At 37.5% G+C, this 16,626-nt stretch overlaps 1 protein-coding gene across 1 annotated transcript in view; it reads left to right on the top strand.

The window, feature by feature from the left end:
* The window catches only part of ccdc88b (coiled-coil domain containing 88B), a 75,120-nt gene that overhangs the window by 41,956 nt on the left and 16,538 nt on the right, over nt 1-16,626 (top strand). The window contains exons 17-24 of the mRNA XM_038286536.1: nt 280-620; nt 790-949; nt 2,524-2,850; nt 5,324-5,485; nt 7,568-7,845; nt 7,959-8,102; nt 11,221-11,407; nt 16,409-16,554. Coding sequence (XP_038142464.1) covers nt 280-620; nt 790-949; nt 2,524-2,850; nt 5,324-5,485; nt 7,568-7,845; nt 7,959-8,102; nt 11,221-11,407; nt 16,409-16,554 — 1,745 coding nt within the window. The remainder of the gene's footprint in view (nt 1-279; nt 621-789; nt 950-2,523; nt 2,851-5,323; nt 5,486-7,567; nt 7,846-7,958; nt 8,103-11,220; nt 11,408-16,408; nt 16,555-16,626) is intronic.

Below are 16,626 nucleotides of genomic sequence, written 5' to 3'. Positions count from 1 at the left end.
ATGTTTAAAGCAACTGCTTGGACTGTTTCTGTTTCAGTAAGGGGCAAACACATTATCAGTGTATCATTGTGCCTCTCAGGAATACAGGATAAAAAACTGTAATTTTTAGGACCACCTTTAGAATATATTGAATCCTGATAACATGACATGTGTGCTGCATGCTTGTTTTCATATTCCTAACTTCCCTCTCTAGTTATTTGCTACTGGATCAAACTACTTCCTCATTATATTTCCTCAGGATAAATGTATGCTACTTTTCCAATCCTCTCCTTTCACCAGACCGACCAGTTGGAGCTCACCACCCAGACTTTGAGAACAGAGCTGGAACGTCAGGGCCGCAGTCTTGATGCGTCGCGGCGTCGGGAGGAGCAGCTTGAGGCAGAGCTCCGTGAGGCCGTTCTGGAAGCAGAGTCTCTAGTGCGAGCAAGAGACCAGGCACTGCTGGAGACCTCGAGGCTGGAACAGGAGAAGGATGTGTGCCAGTCGGAGCTGGACCGTGAACGGAAGGAGGGGCGTCAGAGAGAGAGGGAGGCGACGAGGCTGAGGCAGCAGCTGGAGAGCACGACCTTGGCCCTGGAGCACAGCAACCAGAGAGCGTGTGCTCTGGATGCTGAACACAGGTGCGCCCACTGCTGTACACATATTTAACCTTCATACTGCAATTAACTTTTACAAGGCATCAGAGAGAGCCTCTTGGTTTTTCTGTAATGTCAAATCTTCGTTCAGTCAACCCTCTTCTGACCCATGTATCTGCTGTCGGTGTATGTGCTTGGCTGTGTGGGTGTGTAGACGCGTGTGTCAGCAACTGACTGAGTCAAAGGAGCTCTGCACTCAGCTGCAGGACATGGAGAAAAAACTCAGCTCTCGACTGAACGGCATGGAGGAGGTGAAGCTGCAGCTGCAGGAGCAATATGCAGAAGCTCAGGCAAAGATCAGCTCGCTGTCTCAGGTGTGTGTGTAAAGAAAGGCTCATTGTTTCCCACGAATCTGCTGCAGGAGATAAAACTCAGAAAGCTACCTAAAGGAATCCACACAAGAGAATTCAGATTTTAAACATGCACAACAGTAAAAAAGAAAGTAGATGACCCTTGAACATTCTTTAATAAGTTATTTGTGGACACTGTTTTCTAGAAATGCACAGAGAACAAGAAGTTTCTCACAGTACAGCGAATCATAAAGCACCTCATAGAGGTCCTGACATATTTCTATTTTTTTTTTTATTTGTTGGTAATTTCATATTTTTCTACTAATTGCTACAAGACATAGAATATCAGTTACAAATAAAAGGAGTGTTGTGATTATGCCCTTGTTTGATTAGCATATAAAATATGCTCAAACACAGTAGAAGTTTGGGTCATTAGTTTCTGTAGCTCTGATTCATGTGCTGCAAACTGGGGAACTGGGAAGCATTGAATTAGTGTTCAACTGAGAGATTCCTGATGCTCAATGTCAATTTTCACATTGCAGGAGAAAACCCTCTCTAACTATATATCCCAAAAATACACCCCCCTTTGTTTTATAAATGCATTACAGCCTTCTAAAAGTCATTAAAGCAGCTTGTGACGCACTTTTAATGCGTTTTATTTTCATTCGCGGCCTGCAGTAATATAATTTTTACTGAGCCCCACAAGGGAGATGGAGAGGGAAGAAGAAAATGTATCCTAACTTCCTTTTGCAAGGTCCTGCAAAATCTTAAAAATGTTAAAAAGAATTGTGCGACACAAAAAAAAGTCAAAGCTGTTGGAGATTTGTGCATTGGAGCTTGGATTAAATAATAAAAATTAAATCTGCTCTTGATGTGGTTTTCAGAATATTGGTCCAGGGTTCTAAAATGCGGTCCTCAGAGATTTTGTATTTCATGTCAACATAATTAATCTTAGTTGTATTTTAAAAATGTCCTTTTTTGAGAACTTCTATTTATTTTCCTTTAGTTTCCAAAATTATGAAATAAAACTCTCTATTTCCAGTAATTGCCATCACTTTTAGATGAAAGTAGAACCCTGAAGAACCCTACAACTAGAGCTCTTCTAAATCTGACTTCTTAGATTGACAGAAACTTGATGTATGTCAACTTACAGTAGCTTTGTGTCATTCTGAAGTAAAAATATTGACTGGAAACAGTCTTGTTAAAACATTGAGAGCAACCTAGATAAAACTAAAGTATGTTTGCATTTAAACAATAACATCTTCCCAGGCTCATGCATTCATTTAACCAAGACAGAGATTCAGCTTTGAATGGGGAACTTTTGTGTAGGTGCAAAAAATCGGATTATCCAGGTCAGGACCCAGGATTGGGAGCTGCTGTCGTAAATAAACAGCCTTACAGTTGCCACAGTAGCTATAATAAAGTTGCAAGGAAGGTTGTTCTTGACCACAAATCCCAGGATTTATATGACGCAGATTCTGCAAATACTCTCACAGATAGAGATATATTCATTCTTCTGCTATTGCATTGTTTTTCCTTTTGTTTTCCAAAGATTTTAATCTTTTAATACTTTCCCATCCCCTCCTGAATCTCTGCAGGATCTATCCAGTGAGCAGGGTGGTACTCAGAAACTGGCTGCCGAAGTTGTTGACCTCAGGCAGAAGTTACAAAGAGCCGAGGCTGAGCTCAAGGCGACAACAGATTTTCTCAAGCAGTCTCAGGAGAGAGCCGAGTCGCTCTCACAGCAGCTCAAGACGAGCGCATCTCATCCCATTTCAAATTCAGAGCTGTTGCACCAAAAGATGTCACAACTAGATCAAAGCCCTGAAACGGGCAAAGATCCTGCCCCTTGCATGACCCGGCGGCACACCACAGGAGAATCAGAGAGGCTGCTGAATGAGAGGGTGTTGGAGCTGGAGAAAGAGGTATGGGACTCTGTTGAGGATGTGTGCAAATGGGAAGGGTCGGGCTGTATTCTGCTGAAATGGTTGCTGTAGGGACACTCTGCGTCTATCAGCTCGCAGAAGGCCACTTCCCAGAGCGTGGCGGTTTATTTCCAGAACTTGGGTTTTATCTCTGCTCATCAGTTTTAAAATGTCACCTCGGCTACTGTTAATCTTCCTTATCTCCTCTGCTGCTCCCCGGATGCAGCTCATACTGTTCCTCTCTGCCTCAAAAACACACATTACCCCAAAATCAAGCTGCATCATTTCCAAGGTCAGGAAATTCAACCAGTGCATTTCTCAGCCAGTGCTGCAGTATTGCTGGTAAACACTGAGATTAAGTACAGCTAATGGAAGAAACAAACCGCTTTGGGCTTTAATTCCATGTTTAACCCAACATACTGTTCTATGAAAGTCTCTGCAGAACTAGTGCATTTAACACATAATCACAAAAAATTACAGTTCCTGTTCAGTCATTTCTATGAAATAATAAAAGTGCTAAAAGGTGTATAAAATGTTTATATAAAACATCTAAGTTTATTTACACATATAAATATTTAATCAATGTGAAAAAATCACATTGCATAAGACAGAATATTGTGATACAGTTAACCAATTTTGGTCCATCTTAGTGTAACAGCTTGGGTTTGATAGTTGAAACCGGGATAGTCTGATGGTTTTGGAGTGAACGAAGCTGCTAACCTTAAATGTTTAAAATGTGGAGATGGGAGGAATAAGAAAGGTCTGTGTTATGATGAAAAAGGTGCTATCAAATTTGATGACATTAAACCAAGTAACCAAAATATTCCAGCTTTAATGTTTAATTTTTAACCCTCTGAAGAATGAATGACTCCTACATAAATCAAATTATAATTCCAGTAAATAAAACAGTATAAAAATTGTTTATTCCCAGTTATGGTTTCTGTAAATGACTAAAGTTGTTTGCTGCATTATATCCTGGGTTAAGAATTTATTCCTAAATTCTGTTATTCGCTCCAAGACGGCAGCCATGATTGGTTATCACCCAGAAAAACAGTTTATTAATAATAATTGAACTTTTTTGATCCCACAATGGAGTGTTTTACCTCTGCATTTAACCCATGCCCTTGGGGAGTGGTGGCCGCCTTCATGGAGCGCCCGGGAGCAGTGTGGGGTTAAGGGTCTTGCTCAGAGACCCAGAGCTGCATTCTGTGGGAGTGGGACTCGAACTCAGAACCTCAGGATTCCAAACATAATGCCACTAGTCCGCCACTCCCCACATTTTGTTTCTTTTTTGAATAATACGTAAAAACCAACGTATGTAGTCTAAACCCTATAAAATATGAACTTTGACCAACAATAGGAAAACGTTATTCTCCACCACCAGGATGTTTGCAATTGGATAAATCTGTGGTGTGTCTATTGCTCCTTTTTCACAGACTCTACTTGGCCTGGCTCTACTACTCTATTTTCCAATAGTTCCCATTAATGCTTTTTTAGTACCAGTAATAGCAACATTTGACAATTGGCCGGGTGGAGTAGAGCAAGGCTGAGTGGAGCCGGAGGAAAAGGGCCATATGTTAAACCTGGAGCTCTCAGTTTATGCTGATTACATTATAATATGCAGCAAATACTCATAAAGGTTCAATCGTTTTCAACAAATAAATATTCATCACGTGAAAAGTCCCACAATACAGATTATTAGATGATTATGAGTGGAGAGAGGTCAAGTCACTGCTTTGTCTTTTTTAGTTTTTCTTAATACGGTCAGCATTTTTCCCTCAGATTATGTCTGACAATGCCTAATCAACATTTTTAGGGTCGCACAGTGACAAGTTTTAGTAAATATACATATTTACAGGGGGAAAAAAGCACTTAATGATAGATTAAGCAAAGGTTTCATAAGCTATATGTTGATATAAATTGATTGAGTGATTGATAGACTTGATTGATCTCGGGGAGAAATTTACTTGTTGCATCAGCTCAATAGTGAAAAAGAAGAGAGGTGCCAAAAGAAGGAAAAGGTGCATACAATATATACAGTGCATCCACGTTATTTATATATATATATATATATATATATATATATATATATATATATATATATATATATATATATATATATATATTATTACACAGGATAATTACACATGGTTATTGCACAGGGTATTAAATGGGTATTTATGTGTATAGTTATTGCACTGGCTATTAAATATGAAACAGCTTATTGCATAGGATATTAAATAGTGATTGCACATTAGTTATTGCACAAGTTATTGCAGTTATAGTGCTGCATTCCAAAGTCTGATGATAAAAGTCACATATCAGATACCTCCCAAGTCCACAAAAGATCTTTACAAGGTTATCTGCTGATTCAACTGAAATCAAATTAATGTGCATATTTTTAAGATGTATTTGGTACCACAGTGTTGCTGCAGACCCTATCATAATCAGAGCTTCTTTTACTCTCCATCAGAGAGCTGTGGCAGTGGCAGGACAAGAGGCTTTGCAGATGCGCTTGTCTCAGTCCCAGGAGGCGTGTGAGCACCTGAAGGAGCAGCTGGAAGCCCTGCGTCGCCACTCCCTCAGTCTGCAGGACTCCTGCACCAGCCTACAGACACTCAACACTCAGCTACAGGTGACCACACAAACAGACAGCTGGAGGATGGCTGAAACCAGGAGTTCATTACCTTTTAGTGTCACTTTTTGACCCGTTTTCAACCAAAACATGCTATCAATTTTCAAAGAACTTTCCTGATGTGTTAAGTATTCATAATCACTGTCATGCTGATAGTTATGTAAAGCCCAGAAGAGACAGAGAGCAATCTCTGCGGTACCATTTTACACACGATCTATGAAATATTTAAATGTATGGCAAAAATAGCATGATATGAATAATTTAGAGACCCACAAATTTCACGGATTCTTTTCAGCGTGATCCCATTTTTTATTAAAAAGTACAGATCTTTCTGATGAGTGCACTTTTGTGTTAGAGCAAACATTACTGTGTAAACATTTTTCCCGCCTCTCTATTGCATGATAAAAAGGATCCAAATTTCTGTACTTTTTCTTTACTCTTTAACCCTTTCAGATGACTCTACATTATAATCTCAAACTAAAAGGTATTTTATTAGGAGTTTATGCGATACACCAACCCAGAATGCATCAGGTGAAGGACTCGTGTTTATAGAACCATTTTACACAGAAAGTTTACATTAACTGAGCTGCTTTCACAACTGCCAGGTTTTCTATACCAACATTTAAAACTCAATTTGGCAACTCTGTCATACTGGACAGAGTTGCCACCTCTATGTTTCAACAAAAGTATGATTTGATCTGGTAACATACAGAGATAGTTAGAGATGATGTTTTACTTGTTACCCAAATGTATTACCTTGGCTAAATACATATCCATAGTGTCTTCTGCCTTTTTTTTCTTTAAAAACAACTAAAACCTACATTTTTTAATGCTGAAATTCAATTTTCAATTCAATTAATTAATTCAGCTTATTTATATAGTGCCACTTTACAACATGTCAGCTCAAGGCAGTTTACAGAGACAATTCAACCAGATCATACAGTCAGATTGATCTGACCACACCAACTGTATCTATGAATAATGGAACTTCTGAAGGCAGATATTATCCTGCATTTAATGTCGGGGTTTGCATGTATATAAACGTGTGCAAACGTTCAGAGGTGCAGAGCAGATCTTCAAAGATGGATTTCCTTATGCAATTCTACCAACTGTATCTCAAAACTATTTTTTTTTCTGTTGCTTTAATCAAAATGCAGATCATATTCTAATGACCAGACTGCTCATATTCATGGGAGTAGGTTATTTCAATGTAAACATTTACTTGAACATTTTTCTGAATTCTATTAAAAATGGCTGCAGTTTTATATCTTTTGTACTACTTCTGAAACTAGATATCTAAATATCTGCTGTCGTTATATAAAGAGATACACTGGTCTCAGTAGGTTATTTATTGGTTATTTATTTAACCAAAAACTAATCATAATTTAAAGAAAATTGTTTAAATTGGAATGACATATAATGCAATGTATGTCCAATAGGTATACAGCTTACATGGCTCATCTTTAGGCCCCACTAAGGAGGTTCATGTTCCCAGCGCTTAAAACTCTTTGAGTTCATTCATAAACAGGAAGCATCAAAACCAAAAGTTTAAGAATCATAACCAGATTTCTGACTTAAGCAAATAAGTTTATTTTGCAAATATCTTTTTCTCTTCGTGAAAAAAGCTGTATGTAAATAGTACTACTAACAAAACATTTCTTTTTAACTATTAAATTCCAGTAAAAATTATATTTTATTACAAGACCAGAAGTTTAGAACACAATTTATTTTTTTATTGAGATCATTTTTTGTTTGATTGAATAATATTGAGACAAATTGTGTTGTTGTCACAAAGGAGGTGGTATAATGCTAGAAGATGGAGATTATGGGCAGATTTAGACATATATACAGACCTTATGAGTATGTTGGTATATACAGCACATTTAGTCAGCTCTCATTTTTATACACTGATTTCCCATATGTTGGACCTTTTGAAACATGTCTATAATAACATCTCTTTAGGGATTTATCTTATTTTTATTTATCTTAGTTTTAGAGCACATGCTAGACAACAAGCCTTCATGGTCATGTATGATACACAGATTTACATACATGGTCTCTATGTCATATCTGCACACTCAGGTGGATCAAGCATCTCTAAGCTCCCAGCATGCATTAGCGTTGGCACGCTGCAGTGAGAGCGAGGCCCGACGCGCAACCCTGGAAGCTGAGTCAAAGGTGTGGGCACGGGAACGAGAGGAGTCGTCGGCCAGGATGGAGGCTCTGAGGCGTGACCATGAGCGGATGGCAGCATTGCAGCAGCAGCAGGAGGTGGAATTGGAGGAGCTGCTGGAGAAACATTCACAGCTGAGGGGCAGCTATCGCAACCTGGAGGCTCAACACAGGGAGCTGGAGGGGAGGTAGAAAAACTCCTAAAAGAATTCATCAATATCTACACATCTGACAAAGGATTCTTTAGTCCACTGTCCAGAGTTAATATTCCTATTGGTTTTAATACTGTTTGTGTTTTTAGGTACAAGGAGCTCCTGGATAGTAAAACCCAGCTGGAGGAGAGGGAGAGAGAAATAAAGCTGGAAAGGCAGAAGATGGAAGCAGAAGCCCAGAAGACGCTGGAGAGAGAACGAGAGCTGGAGAGGCTGAAAGACGACCGCGAGAGGTAACTGATCCAGACAGCTTCCTCAGAGTCACTTTCATGAGATCTGATCAGCCTTTCATGGCAATGCTGTTCATTTGAATGCAGGGAGCTGCCGCGGTAATGCCTCTGTAAGAGGCAAAGCGAGCTACACAGGAATCCATTTGAATGCAAATGTACTAAATAATGCACTAAACACATTTTTGTCCCTGATTGCAGACGTTTGGGCTTGAGAACTGAAAAAAACAAGGTTTCACTCCATAAAACATAAGAAACAAAACAAAAGTACTCCAAGTGAAAGTAAAGTTTGTTTTGAGGAGAATTTAAACTACTTTATTATAGCATCTGAGTGAATATACACTGTTAGATATCTTTTTTAGTGAGTTTTTGTATTTATTTCTGCAATAAATCAGGCTTACTGAGATCTACAGTTTAAAATAAGTGGTTCTGATTGTAATTTCTCTCAAGAATGATGGGTATATAATATTAATGATCATCATCATAAGATGCTTGTGTACTATAATTAATTAATCAGCCATCATCACGCTGAAGCAACTGATTACTGACTGATGGCGCTAATGACAGCCTGCTGAGATGGAGTCTGTACACGTCAGACTTTAATGCTGTATTATATAGGAATATGCATAACTGCTTAAAGGCTTCACCCTTTTAAAGATCCCTGTTCAAAATAAGCGATTCCCTCAAGGTGTTAATTGGGTTAGGATTAGGTATGCATTGGGACTGGTTAGTTTTAGGGTTACGGCATAGTAAGGGTTGAAAATGACTGAAAATTAATGGACGTCTACGCATGGTCCTCACTACATATAGCAGAACATGTGTTTGTGTGTGTGTGGGGGAATAAATATCCTGTTAGTCATTTAAAAACTAAGCAAATAGCTATTTTTTGTAGATGCAGAGTTAACCACTGAAAGGCAGGGCAACATGTATCATCTATGGAAGAGCAACATGAAGTTTTTAACAGATGTGTTTTAGTTTCTTACAAGTCGTTGGAGAAAAAAAATTATTTTAGGAAGCCTTTGAGCCAGACAAAAATCTTTAAATTATTAATAGTTTCCCTTCACAGTGCTATAACACTGCGTGCCGGAGCCCTGAGAGCCTGATAATAAAGACAATCATTTCCTTCTGTAACAGCACTGTTTGATCCACTTTTTTCTCCAGCCAATCTTTATGGAGTTATGTTGTTTTTATGAACGTGTGCAAATCTAACTTTTATTATTTTAGAACACAGAAAGACCGTCGGCCCAAAAAAGAACAGACAGAAACTGATTTCCTGATTATTTATAGAAAGATTTACCAGTGTAACTTGGATGTGTTTGCAAAATCCAGTATTGCTCAGGTTTTTGCGAAAGTCACATTGCATGTGGACAATTTAATTAATATTCTTTGAATTTTTTTCCTATTTAAAGTTCTCTAACTTCAATGTCTTCACTGACAGGATGAAACGTCTTCCCAGGACTTCCTGATAAGTTATTGAATCCAATCAGCCTTGCATCACTTGCATGTCGTTGCACCATATTAAGCAGCCCATCACTGAACCACAGCTCTCTGATATACCACAAATCTAGCAACCTACAAACATACAGCTTTAATTTATTGTTCAATAGAACAGAATCATTAAACCTCTGAGTCTTGTTTGTATATTAGGAGCAAATTAAAGCTGACCCTCCTCGTAGTTTTGGATTTTTGGTTGGTGGACACCTTTGAGCTTAGCTACTGAGCCTTATAGTGTTTAGTGTGCGTCTTCTCTGTTCTATGTGGCGAGTGACAATAAGTCTTTCAGCAGTTTGCTACCACCATGCATGACAGCCTTAGTCTTGCTTTAGGCAGCAATGCCTTATGAAGGTATTCAAACAATAATCTTGATTTGACAACCTTTGTAACATGTAAAAATGTGACCACCAACAGTCCAGATGCTTTTTATGTCAAGCTCACGTGTTGAGCAAACCCGGCTGCCTCAGGCGTTACTAGAACCATGCCAGGTTACACACGTGTGCTGAGAAAGAATAATGTATGTTGAGAAAGAACTACACAGCTTTCAGATCAGTGGCGATTTATATATAGGATTTAGGTCTAAATCTGGATAAAATTAATTTAATATTTAAAGAATTTAATAATTTAACATCTTTTAAATATGAGGATAGTAAAGCAGCCATTTTCTTTCAAATAATTCTGTAATACAGTATTTAGAAAATTTAAATCGCAACTGGAGATTGTCTGCTATATTTCCTTCTTTTATTTTTCTTAACTTCTTTATTTTGCATCACTTTACTCTCTCTATTATACATTTTATCTTTTTACGTTTCACATTTTTTCAATATTGTTTACATCCTTATGCCACTACAATGTACTTTTCATTTTTTTCATGTACAGCATTATGAATTGTCCTCTCATTGCATTGTGCTAAATAGCAAACTTGTCTTATCTTTTTTGCTGTTGCAAACAGCTCTATTCTTTCAAATTTGTTTATTGTGATTGAACCTAAAGCTTACCTAAAATAGTTTTGATTTTTTTAATTGTAGGGGCAACTTTAGCTAATATGTTTTATTTTAAATCACAACTTCTGTTTCTCCTAATTAATCCTCACAAAAGCCAGTGTTTATCTCTCAGGTTCATGTACTTTGACCACTTAACTGTTCTCTTCTTCGGCCCTGCAAAAATGATATAGAAATAAGTAAATATTTCTTATATTAAGTGTATTTTTAACCTTAAATTGAGCAAGTAAATAAGATGATTTGCCAACTGAATGAGTATTTTTACTCTTAAAATTAGATAATATGCACTCTAAATAAGACAATGCATGTTTTTTTCTTATTGTAAAAGTAAATTGTCTTGTTCCATTGGCAAAGTGTCTCACTTACCTCCTGAATTCAAGAAAAAATGCACTTATTTTAAGAAAAAATGACTGACTATTTAGATCTAAATCCATCGGGTTAATATGAAATAAATCAGGAAAGCATGACTGTTTTATGTAAAAGTGTGATCTTTAAAGGTTTCCTCCAGGATGCAGCCTGGCTATGTCAATATGCATTGAGTTTCAAAATGATAATTAGAGAGCACTCAGCAAGCAGTGACTCATAGCCCTTCATAGGACACACACTGATGATGCATGATGGTGTTGCAGGCTGCAGGCCCAGCAGAAGGACTGGCTGGCCTCACAGGCAGAGCTGCTGGCTCAGGGCTCGGTGCTAAAGGCGGAGCTGAGTGCCTCCCAGCTGGAGAAGACGCGACTGGAGGGGGAGCTCAGTGGCCTGAGAGAAACCAATCAGAGCCTGGACCTCAGCAATGCCCGGCTCACCAGCCAGTACCAGGTAACGCACTCGACCATACAAATTCACCTCCTGAGAAAAATTTCAGGGACTTTGTAGCTCATGGCTGACTGGGTTAAGTAGGATTTAAAATTTCATGTTTAAAAAAACTTGGGCGTAATATCCACTTGTAATACAAACAAACTGATCTAAAATCTGGACGATTTTGGGGTGATTTAATTGAACCCAGCAGATTTTACTAAGCATTTCTTATAGATGTAACAGGGTGGAACCACAGTAATATCAGTAGGGAACAATGGCTGTCTAATATCACATATGTGATACAAGTCATTTTCAACTTTACACATCAGCCAGATATAACGTATTTACCCAAATTGAGAATGAAAAACCAACTCGTTCTGAAGGATGCAGGAATCTTTTATCATCCAGACAACTAAATCCTGTGTAAAATCCAAACAAGCACAACTTTTTAAACACGTTAGATCGGTGAGACTAAACAGATGGAAATTGACTTCCTATAAAAGGTTTTAGAAGTCAGCTAGCAGATGTTGTCTTCTGCTGCTTGATCCAGCTGCTTATGAAACCATCTCTAAACCACCTGGCACCATTGAAATAGGGCTTAAAGGCTTTTGGTGTAACAAAAAAAAGGGGGGTTAGACAGGAAAAATCTCAAAAGGACAAGAAAATATCAGACGGTTGTTGGTGGAACAGATTGAGTTACACTTCCACAATATAAACATGAATGTACATTAATGCTTATTCTTATATTCTCTTCATAATCTAAAGGTTTTTGCTATTTGCCTAACCTCCTGGTTCCAGTGGAAGTGGAAGCGATGCAGGCTGGCTGCTCTGCTGCTTCACAGCTGATCGCAGCAACTCAAGTTAATCAGAGCGGTTTGACCGGGTGCCCCGCAGTGCGTTACTGAAGCGTCCCTGATCCAATAGTCGATTCTCTGAGATATGCGACTTTTCTTTTTTAGCTGTTTGCTGCTCCAACTCTAGAACAGGCAGCAAATCAGCCGATGAAAAGCAAAGTAGAACCTGTTGATTTAACAAGTAAAAGACAACATGCAGACTGTAGGTCACATTTTCTGTTTTTTTATGTCATAAATTCTGTTTAAACAGTTAATCAAAAGCCGTAGTAAATATGAGCACTGAATTAAAAAAAAATAACTGGAAAGCTACTGATATAAACTAATTTCTCTATGATAGATCTAAAGAAAAAAAAAAGAAAATGTAATCAGTTAAAGAGCAGGTATGCAAGACTCTGGTAGCACTGGTAAAATAAACACTGTATAGGCTTGTTTTTCTATTTAAAGAAGTACCATAGCGCGATGATGCATATCTGACATGATCCAAGTCAAACTATGCACAGTCGCTCCCGGTGTAATTAGGTGTCTGGGATAGGGATGGCCTGATCCGATATTAATATCAGTTATGTGTCTGATATTAGCCAAAAAAATATCCATCCTAGTCTCCATCTTAGTCCTTGTGAGGGTCACATTGAGACCGGTGCCTACATCCGGCATTATGGGGGAGAGGCGGGGCACACCCTGGACAGATCGGCAGTCTGTGGCAAGGCAACACAGAGACACACACAGACACATAACCATGAACAAACAAACTAACACCTAAGGAGAATTTAGAGAAACCAATTAACCTAACAGACATGTTTTTGGACTGTGGGAGGAAGCCAGAGTACCCGGAGGGAACCCACACATGTACAGGGAGAACATGCAAACTCCATGTAGAAAGACCTTGGGCTTCCAACGGCACCACCTTGCAGACGCCAAAAACTAATATTGGGTATATTGACCAGCATCTTATTGACAAATATTACATGGGTCAACTGTTCTTATACCTTTTGTTGTTGACTATGATTTTCTGTTTAAGCCTTTTCTAACATTCTACAGTGCAAAATAGGTAACAAAAGTATATATGATTCATGCCAATGTCACTATTGTTATTTCTCAAAGCTATTGGGACCTCTGGGAGAAGCCGTGATGGAGTCGCATCACTTCCACATCCAATACATCATAGCTTTAAAAATACAAATTAACTTTTGAAGAATAACTACAGTATTCTGAGTCATTATTATTAATACTAGCTTTTTGCTATTATTTTGTTACAGTTAGCAAGCATTATTTTGACCCCTTTTGTAACTTTGTGGGTATTAAGTATTGTTTGACTCAAAGCAGGTATCATCCTTGCCTTTCTCAATGTTACAGAGAGCCGCTTCTACACTATGTTTCAGAACCCTTCCAAGTACAGGGCAGGCAGAGGAAGAATGCTATTTCCACCTTAAGCTTAAAAGTTAATACTAAGCAAGAGAATTACAAGAAAAAAGTGAATCTGTATTTTCAAACATATTGAGAGGATAATTCACTACCTTGTCTTTGTGATGTTATTTCTCTCACCTATAGCATCCATTGAATTTCATGTTAATTATGCAAATTAAGAAATTCAGACTTTCAGAACATGCAATGTTTTCTTTGCTGAGGAGTTATCAATACAAAACAACTAGAGTGTATTTCTCAGAGATTGTCATGCATTCAAAGAGCACATAAAGTATAACAGAGTCTATAATGTACTGTGTCTACTTGATTTAATGAGATACAAACTGACAGAAGGATAAACAACACCTTTAAACCAGAGTGGATGATTGTTGAGCTTGTTGATGTCCCTCTGATTCCTGAGTAAGCATTTTGTCTTTGGATGATTTTTCTGCTTTACTTCCTGTTCTGACTGTAATCTGAGATATTCAGACTTCACATATTTACTCTTTAGACTTGGTGAAACGTGGATTTAAACACATTAGGTAACATATTGCTGATAATCGCCTAATCATCTGTCTAATGACTGGGTAAATAATTTTCCTAATTGGCCGCATTCTAAAACTGACAATTGTCAAGGGCTAAAAAAAATATTCTCAAAGGAAATAATTTATATTAAATGTACAGTAAAATGCTGGAGCTGAGCATTAAAATGTAGACCATGTAATGAATCAAAAATGTTTCTCCCGTTTTTTTATAGATTTTGGTATTTTTAACAATTAAATTGTATTTGTTGTTTTTCCCAGAAAAAAAGTTAGTTATTATATAATATTACATTCAAACCACGCAAAGAAAATAGACTATTCAAACTACAGTGGTTGTATACTTCAAAAGTGACATTTTAAATTGAAGTTAGTAACATGCAAGTAACATGCATTGAAGTAAGTTACAAGCAAAGGGAAGCATTTTTATGACAGCGCTTAAAGAATGACAAAATTCACATTTTGGATGAATGCAATACATTTTATCTCTGAAACCCAGATAGGAGTGAAGTTAGCTTAAAGGTATAGTGGAGGATGTACTTTTTCTGGGTGGATTATCAAAATAAGTGGTCCCCCTAATTGGTGATATGTTTATGTAAGGTCAGTGGTGAGTCTGACATAGTGGAAAAATTGCAAATCTTCTTCTGGAAAGTAAGCTTGTATGAGCGATGAAAACAGCAACTTTTAAACAGAGTGTGCAGGAGGAGAAATGGGCTCGTGCACGCTCTCACACAGGTTTAATGGACATTCCATCTCGGGAGCGGATTACGGTGTGCAATGTGCATGTGCATTTTTTATTTTAATTCACGAAAATCCTCCACTATACCTGTGACATAGTTTGGTGGCACAACATAGGTAGCTTTACTTAGTGGAAATATATAGCCACATTCTTTAATAAAAGTAATGTAAATTGATTTATTATGAAACCACCGTCTAAACATGTAACGATCAACATCTTTTTGTGCCATTTATGGGTGAATTTGAGCTGTTTTTAGGCCATAGCAGAGTTAAGCTCATGAGTACCAAGCTCTAACTGGTTTTATATAAATAACCATGCTTCAACCATTTAATTTAACATTTATCTTATTAGCAAATATGCTCTTACCTCATGAACTGTCAATTTAAAAGGTAAATTAACAGCTCTTCTTGTAGCTTTTTTCTCATATTACTTATTAAGAGTTTCTTTCCCTAAGATTATCCCATTTTCTCTCAAAGTGATTTATTCTTTTCTACACAGTTATATTAGGTGCATATGGTCATTTAGATTCTTTCCTCTCATTATGCAGTGTGTGCGTGCAACAGTGATTAATCCATTGCTGCAAAACTTCTCTCTGATGGGGCTAATTTTGACAGGACATAATACCTACCATAGTAATTGGAATATAATAATAACATAATACCATAGTAATTGGAAACAAAATGGAAAAGTCCAAATTAGAATTGATTTTCTGTTCATGTTTACCTTCATCCTGCAAACAGATGTATTTTAAACCTTTAAAGGTCAGCTTAAAATGATGAAGTTAATAGTAGTGTAGTCATCTGTTTGTGTTCTCTTTTCTTTTTTACCTTGTAAATAAAATTAAATAGGACAAAACCAATTTTAGGGTGTGGGAATGTAAATTGTTCTGCTTTATGTTGTTTAAATATCAGTCAGTTTTGAAGTCCTCTGGTCGCTTGCTTGTCAGGTTTGGAGTTTTAATCTGAAGTTTTCCAAGCACTTTTAATTTAATGAGAATTAAAGGTACAGTTGGCAAATTAGTTGAACATTAGTTGAAAGAATTGTTGAGTTTCTGGTAAATAAAGTGGTTTAATCACATCGATATGGTCTTTAAGCTGATTTTATATATTTTTAAAAAGAGTAAGGGCAGGATTCTGTAAAGACATTTCCAAGATGAACGTGTCAGATTCCGTCTTTCTCTCCAAAACCACTTTTAAAATATGTTTGGGATCAGGTTCCCAACTGCATCTAAGATTCAGCTGTTGAGCACAGTTTTCTGTGTGAAGTAAACCTGGAGAGAATCCTCTTCTTTCCTCCTTTGGTCCACTATGTGAAAAAAAAATAAATACATTCAGTAATAAAAAGTACCAAAGCATTACACTTCCTCCACTTTGCATGAAAGGCTTTACAGATTTATAATCATATTATCTACATAGAAAGATATAGCATCAAGGTCAATTGCAAAAAATTTAACATTTGATTAAAAAGTTGTTTATTTTTGTTTGTGTAGCTGTTAACACAACTGAAAGGGAACATGGAAGAGGAGAACCGACACTTAGCCGAACAAAACCAAAGTCTGTTAAAGGAGAACCGGGCCTTACTGGAGCAGAGCCTGGAGCGGCGTGACCAGCACTACTCGCAGCAGCAGGAGTACCAGTAAGTGCACACAAAGCCCAGCTATTTGTTTATTAGGTAAAAAATTTATGAGGGATATTGGTATGAATAAAA

This window comes from Cyprinodon tularosa, unplaced genomic scaffold, assembly GCF_016077235.1.
Source record: "Cyprinodon tularosa strain WSP-4 unplaced genomic scaffold, ASM1607723v1 ctg228, whole genome shotgun sequence".
NCBI classification, from domain to species: Eukaryota; Metazoa; Chordata; class Actinopteri; order Cyprinodontiformes; family Cyprinodontidae; genus Cyprinodon; species Cyprinodon tularosa.
Note: the sequence above shows the minus strand (reverse complement) of the source record. Positions and strands in the feature narration are given on the sequence as shown.